General features: G+C 35.9%; 4 protein-coding genes across 7 annotated transcripts; 2 read left to right on the top strand and 2 right to left on the bottom strand.

Annotated features, from left to right (window-relative positions):
* Positions 1–559: 559 nt before the first annotated feature.
* LOC110425862 (uncharacterized) lies at positions 560–7,236 on the top strand. Of its 4 annotated transcripts, none has more exons than XM_021440931.1 (15): positions 560–613; positions 805–1,087; positions 1,304–1,401; positions 1,742–2,120; positions 2,532–3,584; positions 3,670–3,822; positions 3,919–4,018; positions 4,105–4,199; positions 4,387–4,578; positions 4,660–4,716; positions 4,795–4,866; positions 5,040–5,138; positions 5,787–5,918; positions 6,026–6,199; positions 6,453–7,236. In XM_021440931.1, exons 2-15 carry the CDS (start codon positions 842–844, stop codon positions 6,612–6,614), a joined length of 3,012 nt encoding a protein of 1,003 aa, XP_021296606.1. In that variant the 5' UTR covers positions 560–613; positions 805–841; the 3' UTR covers positions 6,615–7,236. The 4 variants fall into 4 exon arrangements, with proteins under 4 accessions (XP_021296606.1, XP_021296607.1, XP_021296605.1 ...); XM_021440932.1 differs by lacking the exon at positions 560–613 and having other exon boundaries at positions 620–1,087; positions 2,532–3,154; positions 3,353–3,584; XM_021440930.1 differs by lacking the exon at positions 560–613 and having other exon boundaries at positions 620–1,087; positions 1,742–1,904; positions 2,010–2,120; positions 6,453–7,235.
* Positions 7,237–7,624: 388 nt separating this feature from the next.
* On the bottom strand, positions 7,625–9,644 carry LOC149526577 (uncharacterized). Its single transcript, XM_089785227.1, has one exon. It carries the CDS (start codon positions 8,396–8,398, stop codon positions 7,625–7,627), a length of 774 nt encoding a protein of 257 aa, XP_089641353.1. The 5' UTR covers positions 8,399–9,644.
* Positions 9,645–9,778: 134 nt separating this feature from the next.
* On the bottom strand, positions 9,779–11,825 carry LOC110425743 (pentatricopeptide repeat-containing protein At2g13420, mitochondrial-like). The gene is given in 6 exon segments (XM_021440733.2): positions 9,779–11,058; positions 11,060–11,213; positions 11,215–11,294; positions 11,297–11,453; positions 11,455–11,641; positions 11,752–11,825. Coding segments are annotated over 6 exon segments (1,608 nt in total). The 5' UTR covers positions 11,759–11,825; the 3' UTR covers positions 9,779–10,035.
* On the top strand, positions 11,611–19,503 carry NOL (NYC1-like protein). Its single transcript, XM_021440734.1, has 13 exons — positions 11,611–12,137; positions 12,355–12,423; positions 13,121–13,182; positions 13,306–13,392; positions 14,156–14,223; positions 14,318–14,366; positions 14,436–14,521; positions 15,586–15,643; positions 16,746–16,796; positions 18,395–18,445; positions 18,537–18,578; positions 18,998–19,108; positions 19,240–19,503. The coding sequence occupies exons 1-13, from the start codon at positions 11,870–11,872 to the stop codon at positions 19,285–19,287; spliced, it is 1,050 nt and encodes a 349-aa protein (XP_021296409.1). The 5' UTR covers positions 11,611–11,869; the 3' UTR covers positions 19,288–19,503.
* Positions 19,504–21,494: the final 1,991 nt, after the last annotated feature.

Raw genomic sequence — 21,494 nt, forward strand, 5'->3', positions numbered from 1 at the left:
ATCAAATTCAAAGGGCACATCAAATATAGGTTTCATTGATGTTTCAAAAAATTCAGAAGTCATATTTTCATATCTGCTTATATACAATAATGGATTATATTTAAAATATTCAAAAGTAAAACATATATGATTATTAGTTTTTATTTTTGATTCGGATGTCAAATTTTATCAAAATATCAAATTCTCTCATATGACATATTAACATATCATAATAATAATGATGATTTAGTATATTAATGTGATATGATGATATGATAATTATCATTATTTTACCTCCGCACGTAATCGTCATGTGAGTATAAAATAATAATTAATCGATTTTTAATTATAAAAATTTAGTGAACTGAAAATAATATAAAAATTTATTTAAAATGTTTTAAATAATTTAAAAGAATTTTCAACCATTACGTTGAATAAATTTTAAATAAATTTATAAATTCGTTTATAAAATTAAAACATAGGAGTTGTTAACTTCTTGGGCAGTTCAAATTAAATTAATTTAGGTTTGGGACAAAAGAAATTAATAAAAGGGCTAAATTGAATAACAAAGGAAACATGCAGGCGCCATTTGGCATTTTGGCCACTCAAAGATTTAAACACTCTTCCACTCTTTGTAAGACAACATTTCCTTGTTCCTGCTATTTTCCATTCTTAAAACTTTTTTTTTGTTAAATTTTCTTTTATTATGAAAACTACGAGTTTAATCAATTCAAACCCAGAAGCTTCTCAAAGTTTGATCAACAAAATCTATGGGGTCTTCTCTGACAATGACGTACAATTTTCGTCCCCGATTTCCTCTGCCAGGACTACGGAATTGGAGTTGGTTCGAGGAGTTGTTCGGATGTTGCAAGGCTTTTCGGGTTCGTTGTTTTCCTGGGACCGAAAGGGGCGGCGATTTTGTGTGAGAAGTGGGATTTACGTGACGCATTTGTCGCAGTCGAGCCTCGGCGTGATGCTCAACCAATTCATGTATGCCGCTACGTGTTTGGAACTTGTACAAATTGCGGTTTCTAAAGTGGAGACGCAGCTTGGATCTCCTCCTCCCACTTTGAGAGCTTTTGCTTCCTCCGTTTCTTCTTGGCTCAAGGTCATAAAATCATTTCTTTTCTTTCATTTAAATGGTGTTTTTTTTTTCGGCTTTTTACTGTTCAAAGTAAAGGGCGAGTAGTAAAAGTAAATAAAATGGTACATGAGCGTTAGTTGGTAAAGATGTTTTTCTTTTTCCATTGTATGGGAAGGTTAGTTGTCTTGTGTTTGGTATGAAGGCTTTGAAAACTTAGTCAAATTGTTGTGTCTAGTGCAGAGGTTGCGTGATATTGCTTTAAAGGAAGAAACTAAGATCAGCAATTCAAATGGGGGAACCTTGCTGACCCTGTTGGGATTGACAAGTTCTTTATCCAGGTTGGTATATGTTGTCTTACAGACTTTCACCTTAAAAAAGTTACAGGCGTTTAGTTTTGTTTTTAGTGCCATCGTGGTTTTAGTTTCTGAAATTTCAAAGGTGTATAATTTGTTATTGTTAACTTTTGAGTTGGTTTTGGCTTTTGAATTGGTGTCATTGTTTAATTTGTACCAGAGGGAACCTGTAATGCATCATACTTTCAGTGTTAGATATACGTGTGCATGTAGTTGGATTTCAGCTTCAGCACTTACATGCTTCTTTTCTTTGATTTTGTTCTAAGTCATGACATTAGCTTTCTTATTCTAGCGAATTTTTCTAATCCATTTTCATTAATATTAGCCTTTGCTCAGGTGCTGAATATCTATTGCAAATAGTTCATGGAGCCATTCCCCAAGCATGCTTTGAGCCTACTTCGTGTATACCATCTGCTGAAATTGCTGTTCATATCCTTGACCATCTCTATCTAAAGCTTGGTGAAGTATGTCTTGTGCAAGGTGGTGAGGTTGTATCTACTTTCTCATTAGTGATCAGTGTTCATGTGTTGCTTCATATTTGTGTGACTTTCTTGGTGTATGCAATTCAAACATGGAGCTTGTGCTATTTTCAGGGGGATGTATACCAGATGCTAGTTCATATATTTGTTGGAACCTTACTGCCATACATTGAGGGTCTTGACTCCTGGCTTTTTGAAGGGACACTAGATGATCCTTTTGAGGAGGTAATTTTGATTCAAGCTGAATTTATTCTAAAGCCTGAAACAATTTGTTCACTTCAATATATCCAGAAATTCCATCTTGGCGGAATGGTAAAGCACCATCATTAACTATCTTTGCCAAAATCTCTCTTGATGCAATTATGAAGACTGGGGTTGGGCATATCAATTCATTAATATTCTGGGAATGCTTATGATAGTTTGCAATTAGGATTCCATTCTTCATATATTTGCTGAATTGTAGGCATGCTTTTTGTCTCTGATTTTTGTACCTTTGACGCAATTATCCCAATTTGCAGTATCTTTACACAGTGGAGATGAGGTGCTGTTCTGTTATAGGTTCTATTTTCAGGGTTTAATGCATTGTTATAGATTCCTTCTTAAATTCCCAATCATTGTCTTTGGTCTCTTTGGCAGATGTTCTTTTATGCTAACAGAGCAATCTCAGTTGATGAGGCTGAGTTCTGGGAAAAGAGCTATTTACTAAGGGTTGTCCAAAATTGCAAGTTAAAAGTTGACCCCTCTGCCCCAATTGATACCAATGATTATGTACCTTGGACTAGTAACAAGAAGGAAACAACTGAAAAGGAGTTTGTTTCTACATCTAGTTCTATGAAAGGAAAAGAGCAAAACAATAGAGACCTTCTAGTGTGTCCTTTATTTATTAAGGACATAGCAAAGTCAATTGTTTCTGCTGGGAAATCATTGCAGCTGATCCGCCATGTTCCTATGACATCAACATTGCCTACTAGCAAAAAAAATGATAAATACAATGATGGTTTTGGGAGTTATCTTGATGACTGCGATATAAACAAGATGAATCATTGGCAAGGCATGACAGGGTTAGCGTTGGCTGAAATATTTTGTATTTCATTAGCAGGTCTTTTAGGCCATGGTGATCATATCTCTCGATATTTTTGCCAAGGTGACCAGAGCAAAGCTGAGATTATATCTTCCTTGTTCTCATATATGAAAGAACAGATCATGGAGTATGGGACTGCTGAACCCTTGCCACCTTCAGCATACTCAGAGAAGATCTGGTATAACTTCTTGGTCGATTCATTGTTAAAGAAAAAGTTTATAGATGTAGAGCCTGCAGATAAGGATTCATGTTGTTTTCCAGATACAAAAGCAGAAAATATGGTTATACATGTTGAAAATAAATTTTCGCTCCAAGGAGCTTTCTGTCCAGAAAATCTAGTCCTTACTGTGTGTCAAACTATGCTTGATAAGAACAGGAATTCCTGGAAGGCACTAAACTTATCAGAAAAGTTTTGCTTACCTCCTTTAAATGATGAATACTTAAGAAAAGCTGTTTTCGGAGAGAAAAGTGAGCTAGTTTCTGGACCTCATGGAACAAACTATACTCTTGGTTTCCAGTTTGTTGAATCTGAACATCTTCGTGCTCAGCATGACACTAAGTTGTTGGAAGTGTTGTTTCCCTTTCCTACTCTTATTCCTGCTTTACAGGTATTGCTAGATCGATATTTTTTAAACTCGATTTCTTCTGCAAACCCTGCAAGCATTTTTGATACATAAGTGAATCTGGAAACAGGATGACATCCACATGTCAGAGCTCTTGCCTTTCCAGAAGAATAGCACCCTTTCATCAAGAGTACTTAGCTGGATTCAAACTTTTCAACCAAGGACTACTGCACTTCCTATCGTTATTATGCAGGAATGTCTCACTGTCTACATCAAGAAGCAGGTAAATTGCTGAATTCATTAAACCTTTGGTTTTTGCTTATTTGTTTAGTTGTGACAAGCGTTTTTATATCTATAATGTTTGGGTTTAATGTCCTAGGTGGATTATATTGGCAGCCTTATCCTGTCAAAGTTAATGAATGGTTGGAGATTGATGGATGAGCTTGCTGTGTTGCGTGCCATATACTTGTTAGGTTCAGGTGCTATACCTGTTGATTCTGATGTATGTCAGTTGGTTATTAGATCTTAGTTCTCTGACATTTTTTTTATACATTCCTATCTTCAGGTGATTTGTTGCAACACTTTTTGACAGTGATATTCAATAAGCTGGATAGAGGAGAAACCTCAGATGATGATTTTGAGTTGAACACTATATTGCAGGTGAATAGTTGAGCAAAGATTTAATTGGTCTAGCATTCTTTGTATTTAATGGGATGATGATTTGTTGCTTTTGCCCGCATTGCAAAGTTGAAAGTTGCCAATCTCTCAGTTTGACGCAATGTACAATCATCTGATTTGCACTTTTTTAATTCTTATTGGGATAATGTTTTAAGCTTATGCACTACAGGAATCCATTAGAAACTCAGCTGATGGCTTGCTACTCAGTGCACCAGATTCTTTGGTGGTATCCATTTCCAAGACTCATGGTTTTGATGGCGATGAGCAAACTAATACAACTACTGTTGCTTCGGCTCTGTGCAAAAGTCATCCACACAGCTATGGAATTGATGGCCTTGACTCTCTGCAATTCATGTACAAGGTTAATTCCATAGTCAATCTTAGTTATTTTTTCTCCCACTTATGAGTCATGTCCTTAAAATTCATGCACTGAACATGGCAGGTCTCTTGGCCCCTTGAACTGATAGCTAATTCAGAGGCCATTAAGAAGTATAATCAGGTACTACTCTCACTTTGGTTGTAAGGTGCTGTCATCTAAAAATATGCATGTTCCTCAATTGTTTTATGTTCAATGTAGGTCATGGCATTCTTGCTGAAGGTCAAGCGGGCTAAGTTTGCACTTGATAAAGCTCGGAGATGGATGTGGAAGGTTATTTGTTTTCATTTTTTTGTCACAGTGCTCTTCTATCAAATAATCATTGATTTCTCCAAAATACTGCACGGTCACCAAGAAGACATGAGTGGTCAATTGTGAGACCCAATCATGCTGATGTCAGTATTTCTTTGATGCATGAGTTTATTCTTTGAGTATTTACTTTCCAGGATAAAGGCACTGTAAGAAACGATCGCAAGCGCCACTGGTTAGTGGAGCAAAAACTCCTTCATTTTGTGGATGCTTTTCACCAATACGTAATGGATAGAGTAAGATTTTTCTTGATGCTAATATTACCTTATTTTTAGAAGTTATGTTTCTGTTATTTCTTTTTCAACTTTACATTAACCATCTTCTAAAACTTATGTCTGCAGCTTTTTTTTTTATAATTTCATTGTCCTTTTAACAATACACTTGTTACTTCTTTTTTTTTCTTCCTATTTGTCTCTAATGACCTCTTGTACTGTTGGATTGTCTGAGAAACATTAAGGCCGGATGTGAAATGGAAGCCGAATCAACTTATTGGCTTTATTATACAAACTTTTTGAGTCATTTACTTGTAAATAAGAATGCTTTATCTCATAATTCTCTGAACATACTAACTTTTTGTGACCTTTCTTCTAACATCACTTTTGTTTTTAATTATATATACATATATGTATAGAGATCCTTTAAAGTATTATTAAGATTGCTTATGTTGCTGCTGTTAACTAGCTTTCAATAAGGGGCTTATGGTTCCAAAAACATGTATTGGTGGTTTTCTGACAATTAACATTATTAGGCCTTCGGGCCATTTAATTAAAATGCATTTATGTATATTTAATACATTTTAGTTTTAAGGCAGACTTTGATAGCTGCTTCTGCATATAAAAGTAAACTCTAAGCCTTGAAATCTCTGACTAGCTTTTGGTGATCAGGTGTATCATAGTGCATGGCGTGAACTTTGTGAAGGAATGGCTGCTGCTGGGTCTCTGGATGAAGTTATAGAAGTACATGAGGCCTACTTATTATCAATTCATCGACAATGCTTCGTGGCTCCAGATAAGCTGGTAGAATTTCCAGATATTTTGATTTTTAATCTTGCGTACTCTTTGTAAGTTGAAAGTTTTCAGGAATTATCGTTTGATTATTGCTTGATGATCTCATTGATTCTCAGTGGGCTCTGATTGCAAGCCGAATCAACAGCATTCTTGGACTAGCTCTGGACTTCTATTCCATACAGCAGACTTTAAGCAGTGGTGGAGCAGTTTCTGCAATTAAGGCCAGATGTGAAATGGAAGTGGACCGGATTGAGAAGCAGTTTGATGATTGCATTGCTTTCCTCCTTAGAGTACTGTCCAACCCTTCCTGATTGCATTAGCCTTTTATTTGGATTTGGGTTGCTATCAGTTTGCATCTCATTCAGTGTTTGCTGAGAATGTGAAATATGCATGCATAAAGAGAAATATCCATCCTTACATACGTATAATATGTTTGTTGTTTTTTTGGGGGTGGGAGCAACAACAATTTTTATTTAAAGGGGCAGATATATAATGTGCTAAGTTGGATTCTCTAATTGAAAGGCTTTTGTCTTGACAATGAAGGTCCTGTCTTTCAAGCTCAATGTGGGGCATTTTCCTCATTTGGCTGATCTGGTTGCCAGAATTAATTACAACAATTTCTACATGTCTGATGGTGGAAACTTGATGACCACCCCTAGCTCTGAAAGTGCTACTGCGAGACTGGGGAAGGCCTTTGCGAATTGAACAGAATTAATACAGTTGCTTTCTGTTACTTATGATGCCTTATCGCCATACAAGGTGTGATCAGGCGAGTTTGAATGATAGTCTCCAAAAATGCTTATGTCTATAATCTGCGAGTTTGTGACAGGCAAGGTGACTTTGAAGATATCAATTGGTTTGGTGGTGGGTTTAATCTTTTCATCAAGATTATGGAGTTGATCAGCCATCTGCCTGTGGAGTCCAATTGTACCATTGGTAATCGAAATCCTGGTGTAGAAAGTACACATTTCAATTAGATTTAAGGTTCCTGGTGGTGTGGAAATCATATCACTCTATTAGTATTATGTGATGCGGTTGATTTAGGCAGTTAGCAGCTTGTTGATATTAGTTCCTGATTTTCATTTTGTTACATGTTCATGATAAGCAATGCTTACAGGAGTCAATCATGAATATTCTATCTTGAAGTTCACTGGAAGTTATCTTGTGATTGAAAATTTTGTAAATATCATGTTAGGAATTACAGTAAGAATATTGCTTTGTATCAGAAAAAAAAAGGAAAAAAGGGAACATATGTGAGAATATTACTTTATGACAAGACCCTAGCTTCTTGTCAAATATTCATCGTTTTAAGATAATCCAGTTGCATGTTGGTCTGCTACAGATAGTTCTTTCTGCAAATATTCTTGGTGCTGGCTGACTCAGGTGAGGCTAAGTGCCAAAAGAAAGTGTTTTGCCAAATGCATTTATATTAGCTCCGTGGCTTTCTGAATGTTGGGTCAGCCACCTGTAATATTTACCAGATAACATAAGCTATTCTAAGAGGAATGTGTATCTATTATCTGGTATTTGCTAAACTTATTCATTCACTGTAACAATCATAACAATTCATCATCACTTGTAAGTAATCTCAACATATTTACAATTTGAAACATTAACTGGAGAAGAAAAAAATAAAATAAGATTGATAAGAAAAAAGCCTTAGGCTGTTCTACAATCTAGAATCTTCTATTCATGGAAATCTTTTAACTCATTATCTAATGAATTTCAGAGTTGGTCTTTCCTTCTTTAACCTTAATAATGGCAAAACCAAGCTGTGATTCGGGTCCCACTCGAAACGACCAAATTTGTACGACCGCGTCTGGCTTGAGAGTATCAGCATTGTTCTTGACAATTTGATTCCACTGAGTCTTGAAGACATATGCAAAGCTCCCTCCAATGAGCCACTTGGTCAAGTGTACTTTAGATACTTCAAGACATGGTTCTATCAATATAACATCCATCCCCCAATTATTCTTGAATTTTTCCTCCTCTGCTTCGCTCAAAAACTTGTTCCTAACTTGTTTCAATGTCATTGACAAACGGTTGTGTCCTCGGTTCAAATCAGTGGGCTTTATGAACTTCTGTATAACCAGCTTTATGTCAGTCCCACCCAAGCTTTCGATGCGATTCTTGAATACTTGAGGCATATCGGGAGGTGGTTCTAAACCTAAAGCACTAAGCTCTACCACTGGATTGAAACCCTTTCTCTGATTCTGCTTCTTGGGATCACTTGTCTTCTGCTTCTTTTGCTTCTTGCAGTCTTTTTTTTCTTCTTCAACAGAGGGACTTCCAGTTCCAGTTCCAGTTCCAAAGTTCTCAATGATCGTCATCTTCTTCTTATTCATTACAAAGCTATTTGTAAACCCTTCCAAAGCCAAGACAGTTAGTTTGCTTAACCGCTGGCTTTCATTATCAGTCCCTACTTCACTCTCTTTCTTCAGTTTCTCCCACGAACCACCATCGTCAACATTGTCTAAATATTTTAACATCTTTGATCTTCTGAACCTCTCCAAGAACCCAAGATCAATGGTAGATTTGTTGATAAAAAAACCAACGAAAGAAAGAGTTGATGTTAATATGAATATATACAAGTCTTGATTCCTAATTCTAACTGGAATCGAAAGAAGGTTTTGATTCCTAATTCTAACCGGAATGAGTAGCTTTGTACGCAAACATCACGTCCGTTTTAACGGTACAGATTTTCTTTAGTTATTCTCTCTTTCTCCAACCTAACTCCTCGCCTTCTCTTCCTTTCCCCCCTCGGCGGCGCAAGCGGTGTCAGAATGCCGGAGAGAAAGCCCCCTCCATCCCCCGTTTTGCCGTCCTCTGTTCCTTCCTCCCCGTTTTCTTTAAGTTCTGCATAACTCTGTTCACAGATACCCTTTTTTTTTTCTTTCATTTTCGAGTTCCTACTTCCTACCAAAGCCCACAAATTTGAGCGAGCATTCAAACCCATACTGCCGATGCCCTGATTGATTCCCATGGCGGCCGTTGATAAATACAACGTACGTATGGAGCCTTCTGTATGTTGGGTCAGCCACCTGTAATATTTACTAGACGAAACCATGGTTTCGACTTCAGATTAGTAGTTATTTAAGTTAATTTTTAATATCAGCAATGTAACTTGTATTGATACAAGAATTTGAAATTCCATTCCATCTGTTTTTCGTTTTATCAGAAGAACGTATGACATGTTTAGAGATATTATAGTTTCTTTTTCTTTTGACGGAATATATGAAACATATTTCTTGACTGTCACATATACAAAAACTTTATTGGTTTTATTTTTATATGAACTGAATCCAGTGTTGGGAACAGTTAATAATTTGGTGTGCTGGGGAGAGAGACCAATGTATCCTAGTTGTGGGGTAGTCTTTTGTTTTTGGAGGAAGATGAATGGGTCAATTCGCTGAGCGTTGGGAATTCGAATGTTAACTAATGGAGATGGCAAAGGTAGTAGAGAACCTCTTTCAAAAACCAGTCCAGGTGGGGAAATGTGAATAGATGGATGGAAAGGGTACTTGGGGTGGATTCAGATTGGCTTGATGACCTGATCCATATATTCTCTTCTGATGATAGATTTATACTTAAAAACCATGTCTCATGCTTTGTACTTTGGAGTTAATTTTGTGGCAATAAGTTCTTGGACCTGAAGGGGTAATGTGTCAGTTGGTGGTGAAGAGGAAGAGCAGGATAATGTCATCCTAGACATACTCTCCAGACTATTAAGCTTCCAGCTCTTACCTTGCTTGTGAGTCTCTCTACCTTTTACCATGCTGCACATAAAACCGCACCTTATGTTATATTATGGAAATGGTCTAACTAGATTTCAACTGTATTTGTATCTTAGTACAGTTGAAGCACCCAAGTCTGGAGATATGGACAAGGTTTTGCATATCAGATACTAGATATAAAAAAAACAGCTCTCAACTTAATGCGATGAAAGATATGACAGCAAATCAAGTTGAGATAATACAAAATAAGTTGCCATGAGGAATGGGATTACTTTCAAGTAGGTTATGGATCAATCTATCTATTCTCAAATAAGTGAGCTTACTGAGCTTGATAATTTGGCAAAGCAATGAACATTGCACAGTTGAGTAGGATACAAGAAAACAACAGTGAACTATCTCCTATATGGCTTCAAATGATAGTCTTGAAACTCAGAACCAAAAATTAAGGACTCTTCATCAAGTTTCTTCTTCAGTCTTCTCCAAGTCCTCAACATATTAGACTGTATCAAACCCTTATATAGTCTCTCAAAAGTTACTTTTTGAGGAAGTAAACCCTTCTCTATCATCTCCACAAAAAGCTGGCATGCCTCTCTCCATTTCTGCTTCCCATATAACCCATTAATCAACAATGTGTAAGAATCCAAATCAGGCCCTGCTGTACTCCCTTTAAGATCATTCCAGATTTCTTCTGCCAGCTCGATTCGATCCAACTTCATGAACATACCCAGCAAGATGTTGTATGTATGCAAACTCAACTCACATAGTCTATCCTCCCTCATCTTCCTATACAAATTCAAAGCACCATTCACATCCTTCCTCCCTCTATACTCCTTGAAGAAACAGTTATAGGTTGCAGCCGAAGGAGAAACCCCATTACTCACCATCTCATCAAGCAACTTCTCCGCCTCCTCAAGCCTCCCGCATGAGCAAAGACACTTGACAACTGAAGTATATGTAGCCACACTCGGGCAAATACCTTTCTCCTTCATTATTTTCAACTTATCAAGTGTTAACTCAGGCTTATGCGCCCTGCTGTATACATGTAGAACGATTGAAAAGCTGGTTACATCAGGCTCAATCCCTCGTTGGCGCATTTCGTCGAACAACTTCTCGGCATTCCTTATTGCTCTGTCAAACCTGTCATCGGGATGCAAACTGACTCTTCTACATATCCCGTTTAACATCACATTGTAAGTGACAACATTGGGTTCCATTCCTTTTTCTATCATCTCCTTTAAAAACCTCTCTGCCATATCGATTCTGCCAATCTTGCACCACCCGCTTATTAAGATTGTATACATTTTTGAATCAACCCGAAACCCAGATATCCTCTTGTTAAAAATCTCAACAGCTACCTTCACGTAGCCGTATTTGCAGAGTGTGTCGAGCAAGAAACAAAAGCAAAACGAACTGTTGACTAGAACTGTCAGTGTCAGTTTTATTGTCAGCGGTAACAAAACATCCCATATCATCGAAGGCGCGAATGGCTTGACGGGTAAGGCCAGCGGCGATCAAGCGGCGGATCAAGATCATGAAAGTGGAGGAATCGGGAGGATGTTTGTTTGGTCCATTGGAGAATGAGCTGCCAAACGACGTCGAATTGGCGGACTTTAGCGAGAACGTCGATGATGAGGTTGTAGGAGCTGGTGAGAGGAGGGAAGATGGGGAAGGAGGGAGGGATTTGGAATAGAGGAAGAAGGAGAGGGCAATCTTGGAAGAGTGTTGGAGACGGAGGAGAATCTGGTCGAGAAGGAAAGGGGAGAGGGAGATGCCGTTGAGTTGGATGGAGGATTCCATGGCGTGGAAAGGTGTGGTGGGCGAGGAGGAGTTGGGAGAGGGAGTCAGCTTCCTCCGACGGTTGGAGTTTGGGGAGGTTGAGGGAAGGAGAGCAGAGGAAACGGAGGGAGGAGAGAGGGAGAAACGGTGAAATGGCGGTGGGGAGCGTGCGTGTTCCGCATAATCTAAACGCCATCTTCAATCCAACTTCAAGCCAACATCCTTTCACCGTTCAAGTTAATCAAAGACAACAAGGAGAAGAAACAGAGGCTTGAAGCTTTCAACGGCGGAAGAAAAAAAAAAGGACAAAAATGGGTGAGTCAGGAGCTGACCTGGCATGTGAAGAGGCGCAGCATCATGCCACGTGGATAATAATGAAGCCACAAAGTATAGCCACAGCGGCTTACAGTCTTTGCAGTTTGGAGTTTGGAAGCTGTTAATCAATCTTCAATGGCGACTGCTGCTTCTTCTACTTGTTGCCAATTCTTGACTTCAGTTTGGTCTCCAAGAGCCCATTCAATTATCTTCCCTCCAATCTCCAAACCAACCCATTTTCAACCTTACCTTGCTACTGCTTCCCTCCAAAACTCTGCCTTCTCTCCTACTCCAACCACCTCCTCCTATTCTCCATTATCAGTAAAAGCCCAAGCTGCCACCCCCGGAGAGAGACAACCCATGCTTCCTCCTTACAACGTTCTTATAACTGGCTCAAGCAAAGGTTGTTCCTTTTGCCTGAAAGCTTACTAGTGACATTTTTGTGGATAGGGCCTGGATTTCTTGATAAGAAGAAACCTGGGTCAAGATTTTAAGATTTGAGTCCATTTTTAATGTAGGAAAAACTGTAGAGACAGCTTAAACAAGCCACAAGTACACATATTTAAGTGATTTTTCTTTGATTTTTAGAAAAGCTAAAAAAGTGAATTTGTTGGTTTCAGGAATAGGGTATGCATTGGCGAAAGAATTTCTCAAAGCAGGTGACAATGTCGTAATTTGTTCAAGATCTGGTAAGACTACTACTGCTTCTCTCAACTCTTATCAGCAAATTCGTATGCTCTACTGCAATTTGTCTATTATATAACTTGCTAAAGCTGTCTGCTATTTGCTTAATGTGATAAAAATATTAGAGTATTTGAGTCTCGTTAAAAAAATGTAATGAGAAAGAAAGCAGAAGTTAGTTACCTTGAAGATATCAATCTAAAGGGTATCTTAAAAACTTGAATTCTTTTTGTGTCTTAATTTTCCATGAGCATATTGTGGAGGGAAATTCATAAATCTAGCTTCATCTTCTGGTGGTCAACTGCTGATATAATTGATCCTTTCTCCCTTTTGTACTTTGTCTTGCCTTGTCGATCTTTCAGCCCTTAGTTTTGTAATTGGAAATTCTTAATTAAGAACAAGTGTTCGGTATAAAGTTCAATTAGAGCATTAATTTTGAAAGTTTTGTTTAATGATATTGAGTTTGATACACAGTGTACTATTTTGTTATTCTTTGGATAATATTTTATATTATCATTCCATCATATGATTACCATTGTAATGCTGCTTAAATTTTTCTGGTGACTTTGCATCATTTTGTGTTTGATGTTCGTCATTTATTGCTCCAAGATGATGAATCATCAGATTAGAGCTTTCATCTGAAAGGTAATTGGAAATTGGAATTGACTGACTAGTGTTGCACTTTCTCAACTGATATTTGGACAGCTGAACGGGTGGAATCTGCTGTTAAGAGCCTCAGAGAAGAATATGAGGAGCAGCGTGTGTGGGTACCTCCTCTATGACTTGTTTTGATGATTGTATTCCACATTCTTCTTACAGTCTTTCTGCTTCTTTTTCCACTCATAAAATTTTTTCTGGCTTAATGCTGCTTTGAATAATCTCATTCACAGGGTACTCAATGTGATGTTAGAGACGCACAGGATGTGAAGAATTTAGTTTTATTTGCACAAAAGAACCTGGGATACATTGATATATGGGTACTTTTGTCTTATCTTTGTCCCTCTACTTATCTCTTTCATGTTTCATATCATTTTGGTGGAAAATTTCTTTCTGGAGAATAATTCTGATATCTCTAGATGCTCGAAATTCTAGCTAATTACATGATCATTTACAAGATCGATGGTCTTGATGAGTAAGATTCAACAAACTGCTCTAAAGGAAAATGATGCTGAAGCTAAGTCCTTATTTGGGTCTTTGTTTATTTAGTTAGTTATGTAAGGAGCTTAATTTTCAGAATAGATCATATGATCTGCGAAAGATAATAAAGTCTGTAATGTAGTATTTTTGCAATGAATGCCTTATGGCTATGAGTTGATGATGGCTTCTTTCAGTTCCAGCCATTGTAACCAGACTTGAAACTGAATTTCTACAATGTCGTAAACATGGAAATATGTGGTTTAATCTATAGAGCCCTTCATCATAATTTGATGCAATCAAACATGACGTTTTTTAGTTTACAAAGTAGGCTGTGAGCATGTTTTCTGTTTGAAGTTGTTCTAAAACGTTAATCTGTGGTACTGCATATGTTTATCATTACCTCCACTGTAGTTCCATATCTTGGAACATGCTTTTCTGACAAATGTCTTAATCAATCCCCAAAATGATTTTTTTCTCTTTTACATTTATTGTCATTTTAATTCATGATGTCTTGCATGCTTTCCCACACAAACCTTTGCCTATAACTTCAGCAATGTTTCTCTTCTCCTTTTATAGTCTTACCTTTTGTTGAGAATGATGCAGATTAATAATGCAGGATCAAATGCATATTGTTATAAACCACTGGCAGAAGCATCAGATGAAGATCTTATGTGGGCTTCAATATACCATTCATTTCTTTCTTTTTTTAGGCTTTGTTTTGTTTTTTTCTTTCAAAGATTTATATTTTGGATTATTCTTATGCAGTGAAGTTGTTTCAACAAACACCCTTGGGTTGATGATTTGTTGCCGAGAGGTAAGGATTATTTTCGTTTTTCTTGCTGGGCCCTGTTTAGTTCCATTCTGATATATTGCTGTCTCTCAGGCCATTAAGATGATGTTGCAGCAGCCTCGAGGTGGTCATATTTTCAATATTGATGGAGCTGGTTCAGATGGAAGGCCAACTCCTAGGTATTTTAATTCCTATACTTGTTAGCTAGAAAGTTTGGGTGCTATTTTGTTGAACCGCTTCTTGCATTGTAAAACAATCTGCTGGAGGTTGTTGTACATGACATAATTAGCTTTATGTGTGGAATATGGTTACATTTTACTTCTTAAAGGGTGCTGTGTGTATAGGAAATTTTTACCATGCATAGTTGATTTCCCTATTGCTTCTTCTTGTTCACAATACATTCTGCTGGTAACAATATCATGGTGAATCACCTAAGTGATATGAAAAGAACTTTTGTGAGTCTGTGTTGGTTGTTGACTAGAATTTTTGTGACCCAGCATCCTTGCTGCCTAAAATGAGTCAAATTTTTTCTTTTGTTAATAGTAGGTTCGTGAGTACCTTGATAATTCTCACAATTATGTGAAGTGTAATTTGTGTATTCATATTGTTCATTAAGTGCTTGATTTGCTGAAAACATGTGAATGCTGTTAAAATGGTTTGTTTTCTTAATTGTTTATATTTTGATAGTGAACTCAATTTTGGATCTCTCCTTGATGTTTTAAATGGATTGTTCAGTTCAGTTTCTGTTGGGGCATCTTGCTTTACGAATCTCTCTATCTTGCATTTGCTCAAAGTTGTCTCAGCATCATCCTCACTGGCAATCCCAGCCACTTTTGGTGGCAATATAAATTACCTGCTCCCACTGCCACATATAATGCCTTTCATTTGTATACCTTGCTTCATTACTACTTCACAGCAGGATTATATTGAATGTTTTATGCTTTATTTAAGTGATACTCTCTGTTTGGCTGGCATTGACATGTTTCACGTAGGACAATACGGGTCTTGCTTAGCTTGTATCTTATAGGATAATTGCATTATTATATTCAACTATTCTGATATGATTCTAGTCATGCTAATGAAGTGCTGTCCTATGTATTGCAGCTTAAGAACCTATCAAGGGATGTGTTAAATATTTTAATTTCCGTCCTTCCAAGCAATGCACCACATTGTGTATTTCAAATCCTTCAATCATATTATTAGTTGTTTTTTTACTTTGACAATCAGTCATCCTTTTCAATAGCTTTGCTGCATATGGAGCAACCAAACGTAGTGTGGTGCATTTGACAAAATCACTACAGGTACATCCGCAACTTCTCTCACATAGTGCCTTGCAGTAAATTTCATTCAAAAGAATTCAGTCTGCCATGGCAGTCTTTTCCCCAATCTGACATGATAATATGTTGTTCAATTTTTTGTATTTTCCAGTTTGTTAGTGATGCACCCTTTCAGTAGCATGCTTTTATCTCAGTAACTTCTTCTGGGGAAACTGACTGAATTGTTTCCTTTCTTTCACATTGAAAATTGAGAATTATTCTAAGCGATCTGGTATATTTTTTCTAATTTTCCTTTCTGAAAGAACATCTAGAGGTTCTTTTTATGGCATATTTTCTAATTGGGTGCAGAAAGCTTACGGTCAAAAATCAGGTTTATTTGTGTGTTAGTTTACAAAATAAGCGCAGTAATGCCTTTAATCACAATATTAAGTTTTTTCAGGATATTTGCTTCTGCTTGACATACAACTATAACCATTCAAGTTTAAGAAGAGGGTCTTTCTTTTTATTTTTCCATTTTTTTTATAAGTTAGTATAATGAGGCTCCCAATTCATCTTCGTCAAAGTGATTTTGATAGGTGACTGCATCTGCATACACCCATTATGCATGCATGCAGTAGAAACCTAGACATGGAAATAAGGTAGGATCCAGGTGTTATCTAATGCTTTATTTTTCCCTTCAAAACTCTGATATGTGAATGACAAATCATGTACCATCTGTATTTGGTGTGCAGTGGCTGTCAGAAAAATGAGCCTCAAGATTCTTTTTCCCTTACATCTTTTCCCCCCAAAATGATCCTAATCTATAGAGTGCAGTTTGGAGTCCCTCTGGAGTTTCTTTCTTCTGATGATTAGAAATAGGAATTGTTTAGTTTTTGACAAAACGAGTATGGTAGGTATGATAGGTTCTCCAAACAAGATTAATGGGAAAATTCAATATATCATAACACATTCTTGTCAAAAATTTCTACATTCTCTTTTGTTTTCTCCTTTGAATTTTTTTGATATGGTCAATAAGACCAACTAGTATAATTTTCTCAATGTACTATTGTTTTCATAAATTTTCTTTGGTAAGCACCTTCGTTCTGGAAGTTCATTTGTAATACTGGGTCTTTTGACTTATTCACAGGCTGAATTGCAGATGCAAGATGTTAAGAATGTAGTAGTACATAATCTATCGGTATGTTTTACATTAAAGAATCATCTAATTTCCAATTCTTAATGTTAAGGCTGCCATGTTGAATGATGGTTTTTGATTTTTGTTCTTTTCTTATCTAGTTTTTATCTCAAATCTGCCTGACATGTTTGTGCAGTAAGCTAAATTTGTAGTTTTCCTATTAGTTCTTCACAGGTTGCCCTCTAAATCAATGATGCAGAACCAACAATACCAAAAATAGAATACCAAGGAACATAAACAGTATAGAAAAAATTTATTGTTGTGCAAATCGAATCTGAAATCTAAAATCCAATTGCCAAACCTCAAAATTCATGTTTCTATATCAATATTCAGAATCTCCATGTCTTAATCATCAAAAGGTATCCTCAATAGTCTGGCACTGACCTATTTAAATATGAACAAATCCTTATACATAAAGTCTAAATAAGGAGTATAAAGACCAGTGCTTTGTTTCTTAGCTTACACAAAGCAAGCAAGTATGACCCTAAGACACTATTCTTATTTTATCCAAGGAAGGTCCAACAGTGCCTAGTACGTACGCTCCACTAAAGTAATAGTCTTATCCCTTCCAAAATGACCACTAACCACCTGCATGCGGTTTGCCAGCTAAAAACTTTCTATCCAGATTACAGCTGTTCATGGTACTTAAAAGGGTTTTTACTTCAGTTGTCAGAAGGTTAATGTTCTACTGTGGACTCATTCTATAACTGAAATATTCTCCATGAGCCCAAATGTGCCTTGGTGGTTAGTTTAAATGATACCACTGATGTGGATCATGCAGATTAAGTCTTGAAACCCTTTAAGAGGACCATAGTTCAAACGGTATACAAAGTTCTATTTGGATTTGTAATGCTTGTGGAAATCTATGGCAGCCTAATGAATGCAAAGAGGTGAATCAACCCTTTTTTTGGTTTTAAAGACCAATCTTAGTTTATTCAATCCTCATTTTGGGGTCTCAGCTTTGACCAAGCAGGGAAGAGATAATGATTTGAGTTTCGAAATGCTTTTGTCAAAGTCTAATTGTACTGTTTTCTTGCAACTCTGTAAAGGTGATAATACATGCATTTCTTATGAGACCATGCAGCCACGCATCATAAAATTATAAGTTGAACAATTTATTGCCAATTCAATATGTCTACTGAAGAGGGAGCTGAGAACTTGCACCACTCATTGCTTTGCCTTTGGGGGTGGTGCGCCTGGAGTAAAAAGGTGCTCAGGTGAAAAAGAATGCACAGACTAGTTTTAAGCCTTGTTGCATAATTTGGTTTTCAATGCTAACCTCAAAGTAGTATATTCGTACTCTCTCATTGTCCTTTGTAATTGAATTCCCCTCTGTTTGTTAAATCCTTGTGTTGTAGCTACTTGGCATTTGACCTTTTGATTTCTTTTTCTTTTTCCTTGTGTGTGATGCAAGTTTCAGAAAAGAAAAACTTCTAAACGTCATTTTTGGGGCTCCAGAGTTGATGTTATCTGAAGTTCCTTGTTGTAATTGATCATGACAAATGCATCCCCCCACCGAAAGATTAAAGAAAAAAGAAAATACTATTTATTTCTATTTTACCTTTTCCCTATGGTCATTTGCTTTCTCGTCTTTGTTTCAGCCAGGAATGGTTACAACTGATCTTCTCATGTCTGGTGCAGTCACAAAGCAGGTCAACTATGCATCATATACTTCTTAGGTTACTTGTTCTGATTTTGGTTCGATTTTTTCGTTTTTGAAATAACTAATATTTGGTTTTCCAGGCCAAGTTTTTCATCAATGTTTTGGCAGAACCAGCTGAAGTGGTAAGACTCAAAGTTGCAATATACAAGCTTCATCTGAGGTTCTTTATTTATTTTAACGTTGACATGTTGAAGGTCATACTTGATCAAATTAAAAAAGATGAATTTATCCAAAAAATGTAAATTAAGAAAGGGAAAAGATGGACTTGAAGTGTCTATTTAAAAATGGCGAAGACCCGAGCTGAAATAAGACTGCAAGTATCTTAATAAATTTGTTAAAATTTGTTTAGTTTTGCATAGATAGTGTATTGGTTGGTTTACTTGATTGTAATCCAAGGTCTGTTGCTTTTCTTGATAAAACATTCCTTGGTTTCTACTTTGAGAAGAAAGTCGCCCTTTCTTTATTCATTTTCAACAATTTCTTTCGTTTTTTTATATCTTTTTTCTGTTCTTCTTTGGGGGATGGGGCTTGGGGTTCAAAGGTCGCAGAATACCTCATCCCGAATATCAGGTCTATCCCGGCAAATGGATCATGGAAGCCGACTTATATTCGGTTCCTGACTGGATTGAAAGCTTACTCTCAGATCTTTTCAGTTAAGTCGATGCAATTTCTGTTATTTTATCATTTTTGAACTACTTGGCCTCAAATGTTTTAACCTATGTTGCATCAAAGTAAAGCATTTCCACTAACTTTCTCTACCTTGTGCCTGCCCTTATGGTGCAGAGACTAGCATTTGGTGCAAGAAGAAACAGATACATGCTTGAAGATTAAACAACATCCTACCTCAATTGCTTCCATATTTCAACACCCCCACCCCTTTTTTTTGCCAAATCCATAGTTCAATACTATTGTCATCCCTGATGCTTTTACTATTTCTATCTGCTTCATTAGTTCTGATCCACTGTTTGCACTCTTTTTACTTTATCTTCAACCATTGTGAAATCAGTTAATGCAAAATGTGGAAAATTCATGCTGTCTTTACTCGCATGTAGTGTCGTAAAGCAAGAATGTCAATAGATAAAGTATTCGTTACTTTTTAAATATCTTAACTTGAACTTGTATTTGAATATTCTAGATATTATTCATTAAATATACATATCTATTAAATTTTTTAATAAAATAAATATAATCACTTTACATAAATTATATATGAAAAGAAATCCTGTTTATCTTTTAACACAATGTATATACTTAAACAAATCATAAAGAGTTATGGAATTTAAGGTGGACTTGGTTCCAAAGTGTTCCATATTTGCAACAGCATATTTAGAGAATTGAAAGCCTACAGCAAAATCACATGCATCCATAGCATTGCAGTGGAAGAATTCCCAAGTCTCCCACAGCAGCTTCAATCCTTTTTTGCACACCAATGTTGGCAATGAACAGCAAGCTTTTAGCTCTGATATTGTAACCACTAGAACAAAACACTTTCCACCCATTTATAGAAATAGAATTGGATACCCTTTAATCATATTTAGTGACAGATTCAGAATTTTGTATTAGAAATGATTGAAGAGTAATCATATAAGATCATGGACTAAATCAATAATTTAATTTGAAATAAAAAATTAATCATTTTTAAAATAATATAAAATTTGAATACAAGTTTGTAAATTTATTAATATAAACAGTTTTTACATTAGACATTGCAAGTTGTGCTTAACATGTTTTCATACTTTCAAATTTATCAATAACTAAATTCATGTCGATCATTATAGAAATCACTTCGTATTTATTTAATTTGAAAAAGTAAGATAAGATTATTAAAATTTTTTAAATATTTTAATTACATTTTTATTCAGTTTTTCATGTTAATTAATGACATATTGCATAAGTGTTCAAATTGTAAAAAAAAATTAAAATAAAAAATTATACTATTTTGATAGTTAAGTAATGGGTCTTTTACTCCATAGGATCATAACATATTATGCACAATAATACACAATATTTTAGTAATGTTAAGTTTAAAAAATGAAAGGGTTTGTAGGAAAAGTACATATTGCATAAATGCTCAAAACTAATAAACAGATTCTAAGAAAAATTAAAGAATAATTATACTCTTTAAGCAATTAAGTAATGAAAAAAAATAATTTTAAAATTTGAGTTTACTCTGCTATAAGGAGGAAAATGGGTTTACTCTATAAGAAAATTTGGGTTTATTTTGTAATGAAAATAGATTTACTCTATAAGAAAAAAAATTTTCAAACTTAAACAATTAAGCAAAACATCTCTACTCTATAAGAAAATATGAATTTACTTTATAAGAAAAAAAAATTTAAAATTTGGATGTAAAAAGAATTGAACCCAAACTTTTAAAATTTATCTTAAAATTTGATTTAAATAGAAGTGACAAACTTATATATTTATAATTTTATATTTATAAAAATAAAAAAAATTAAAAATTAAGCTACCTCCGCCACTGATCATACTTTTATAAGTATTTAACTTAATTATATAAAGTAGGATTACCTTATATTCAGATTTAAAACCCCATTGGAGTAACAAATTTAGATGGAACTCTCTACCGGGGGCAAGAAGCTGGTACAAGAACCTCCCCCGTGACTGAGTAGCTTTAATAATACAGAAATGGAAATGTGCATGGAAGTTAGGGAGTTGTTGGGCAGCCCAAATGCTGGCTTTGCATTATTGATATTTGATGGGTCATTGCCACGTGGTTTTATTTGGCCTTGATTTCCACGGCCATTGGCTTGGCTTTGCGTTTCAAGGCTCGCACCTTGGAAGCAACATTCGTCTTGTCAATTTTCGAGTCACGGTGTTGCGTTCCCGTGAACTCAGGTGGACCAACCTTCATTCCTCGGGTCCCGCCACCCCAACAGTTAATTCGATCGTGACAGCCAGGCTCATCAGAGAGGAGGGAGGGGGGCCCATTCAGGGCCCGCCCCCAAAATTTCAAAAATTTTATTTTGTTTTATTTTAAAAATTTATAATTTTATTTTTAAATTTTTAAATATTTTATA

The sequence above is a fragment of the Theobroma umbraticum genome, unplaced genomic scaffold (genome assembly GCF_002168275.2).
Source record: "Theobroma umbraticum cultivar Fairchild unplaced genomic scaffold, ASM216827v3 scaffold_12.1, whole genome shotgun sequence".
NCBI lineage: Eukaryota > Viridiplantae > Streptophyta > Magnoliopsida > Malvales > Malvaceae > Theobroma > Theobroma umbraticum.

Excerpts from the sequence above, each read along its gene's own strand:
- LOC149526577 (XM_089785227.1), bottom strand. The coding sequence starts at position 8,398 with ATGTTAAAATATTTAGACAATGTTGACGATGGTGGTTCGTGGGAGAAA.
- NOL (XM_021440734.1), top strand. The coding sequence starts at position 11,870 with ATGGCGACTGCTGCTTCTTCTACTTGTTGCCAATTCTTGACTTCAGTT. Across the intron at positions 12,138-12,354 it reads TATAACTGGCTCAAGCAAAG|GAATAGGGTATGCATTGGCG; the intron begins GTTGTTCCTTTT and ends TGTTGGTTTCAG. Across the intron at positions 16,797-18,394 it reads TAGTAGTACATAATCTATCG|CCAGGAATGGTTACAACTGA; the intron begins GTATGTTTTACA and ends TCTTTGTTTCAG.
- LOC110425862 (XM_021440929.1), top strand. The coding sequence starts at position 686 with ATGAAAACTACGAGTTTAATCAATTCAAACCCAGAAGCTTCTCAAAGT. Across the intron at positions 3,823-3,918 it reads CTGTCTACATCAAGAAGCAG|GTGGATTATATTGGCAGCCT; the intron begins GTAAATTGCTGA and ends TTAATGTCCTAG. Across the intron at positions 6,200-6,452 it reads GCATTGCTTTCCTCCTTAGA|GTCCTGTCTTTCAAGCTCAA; the intron begins GTACTGTCCAAC and ends TTGACAATGAAG.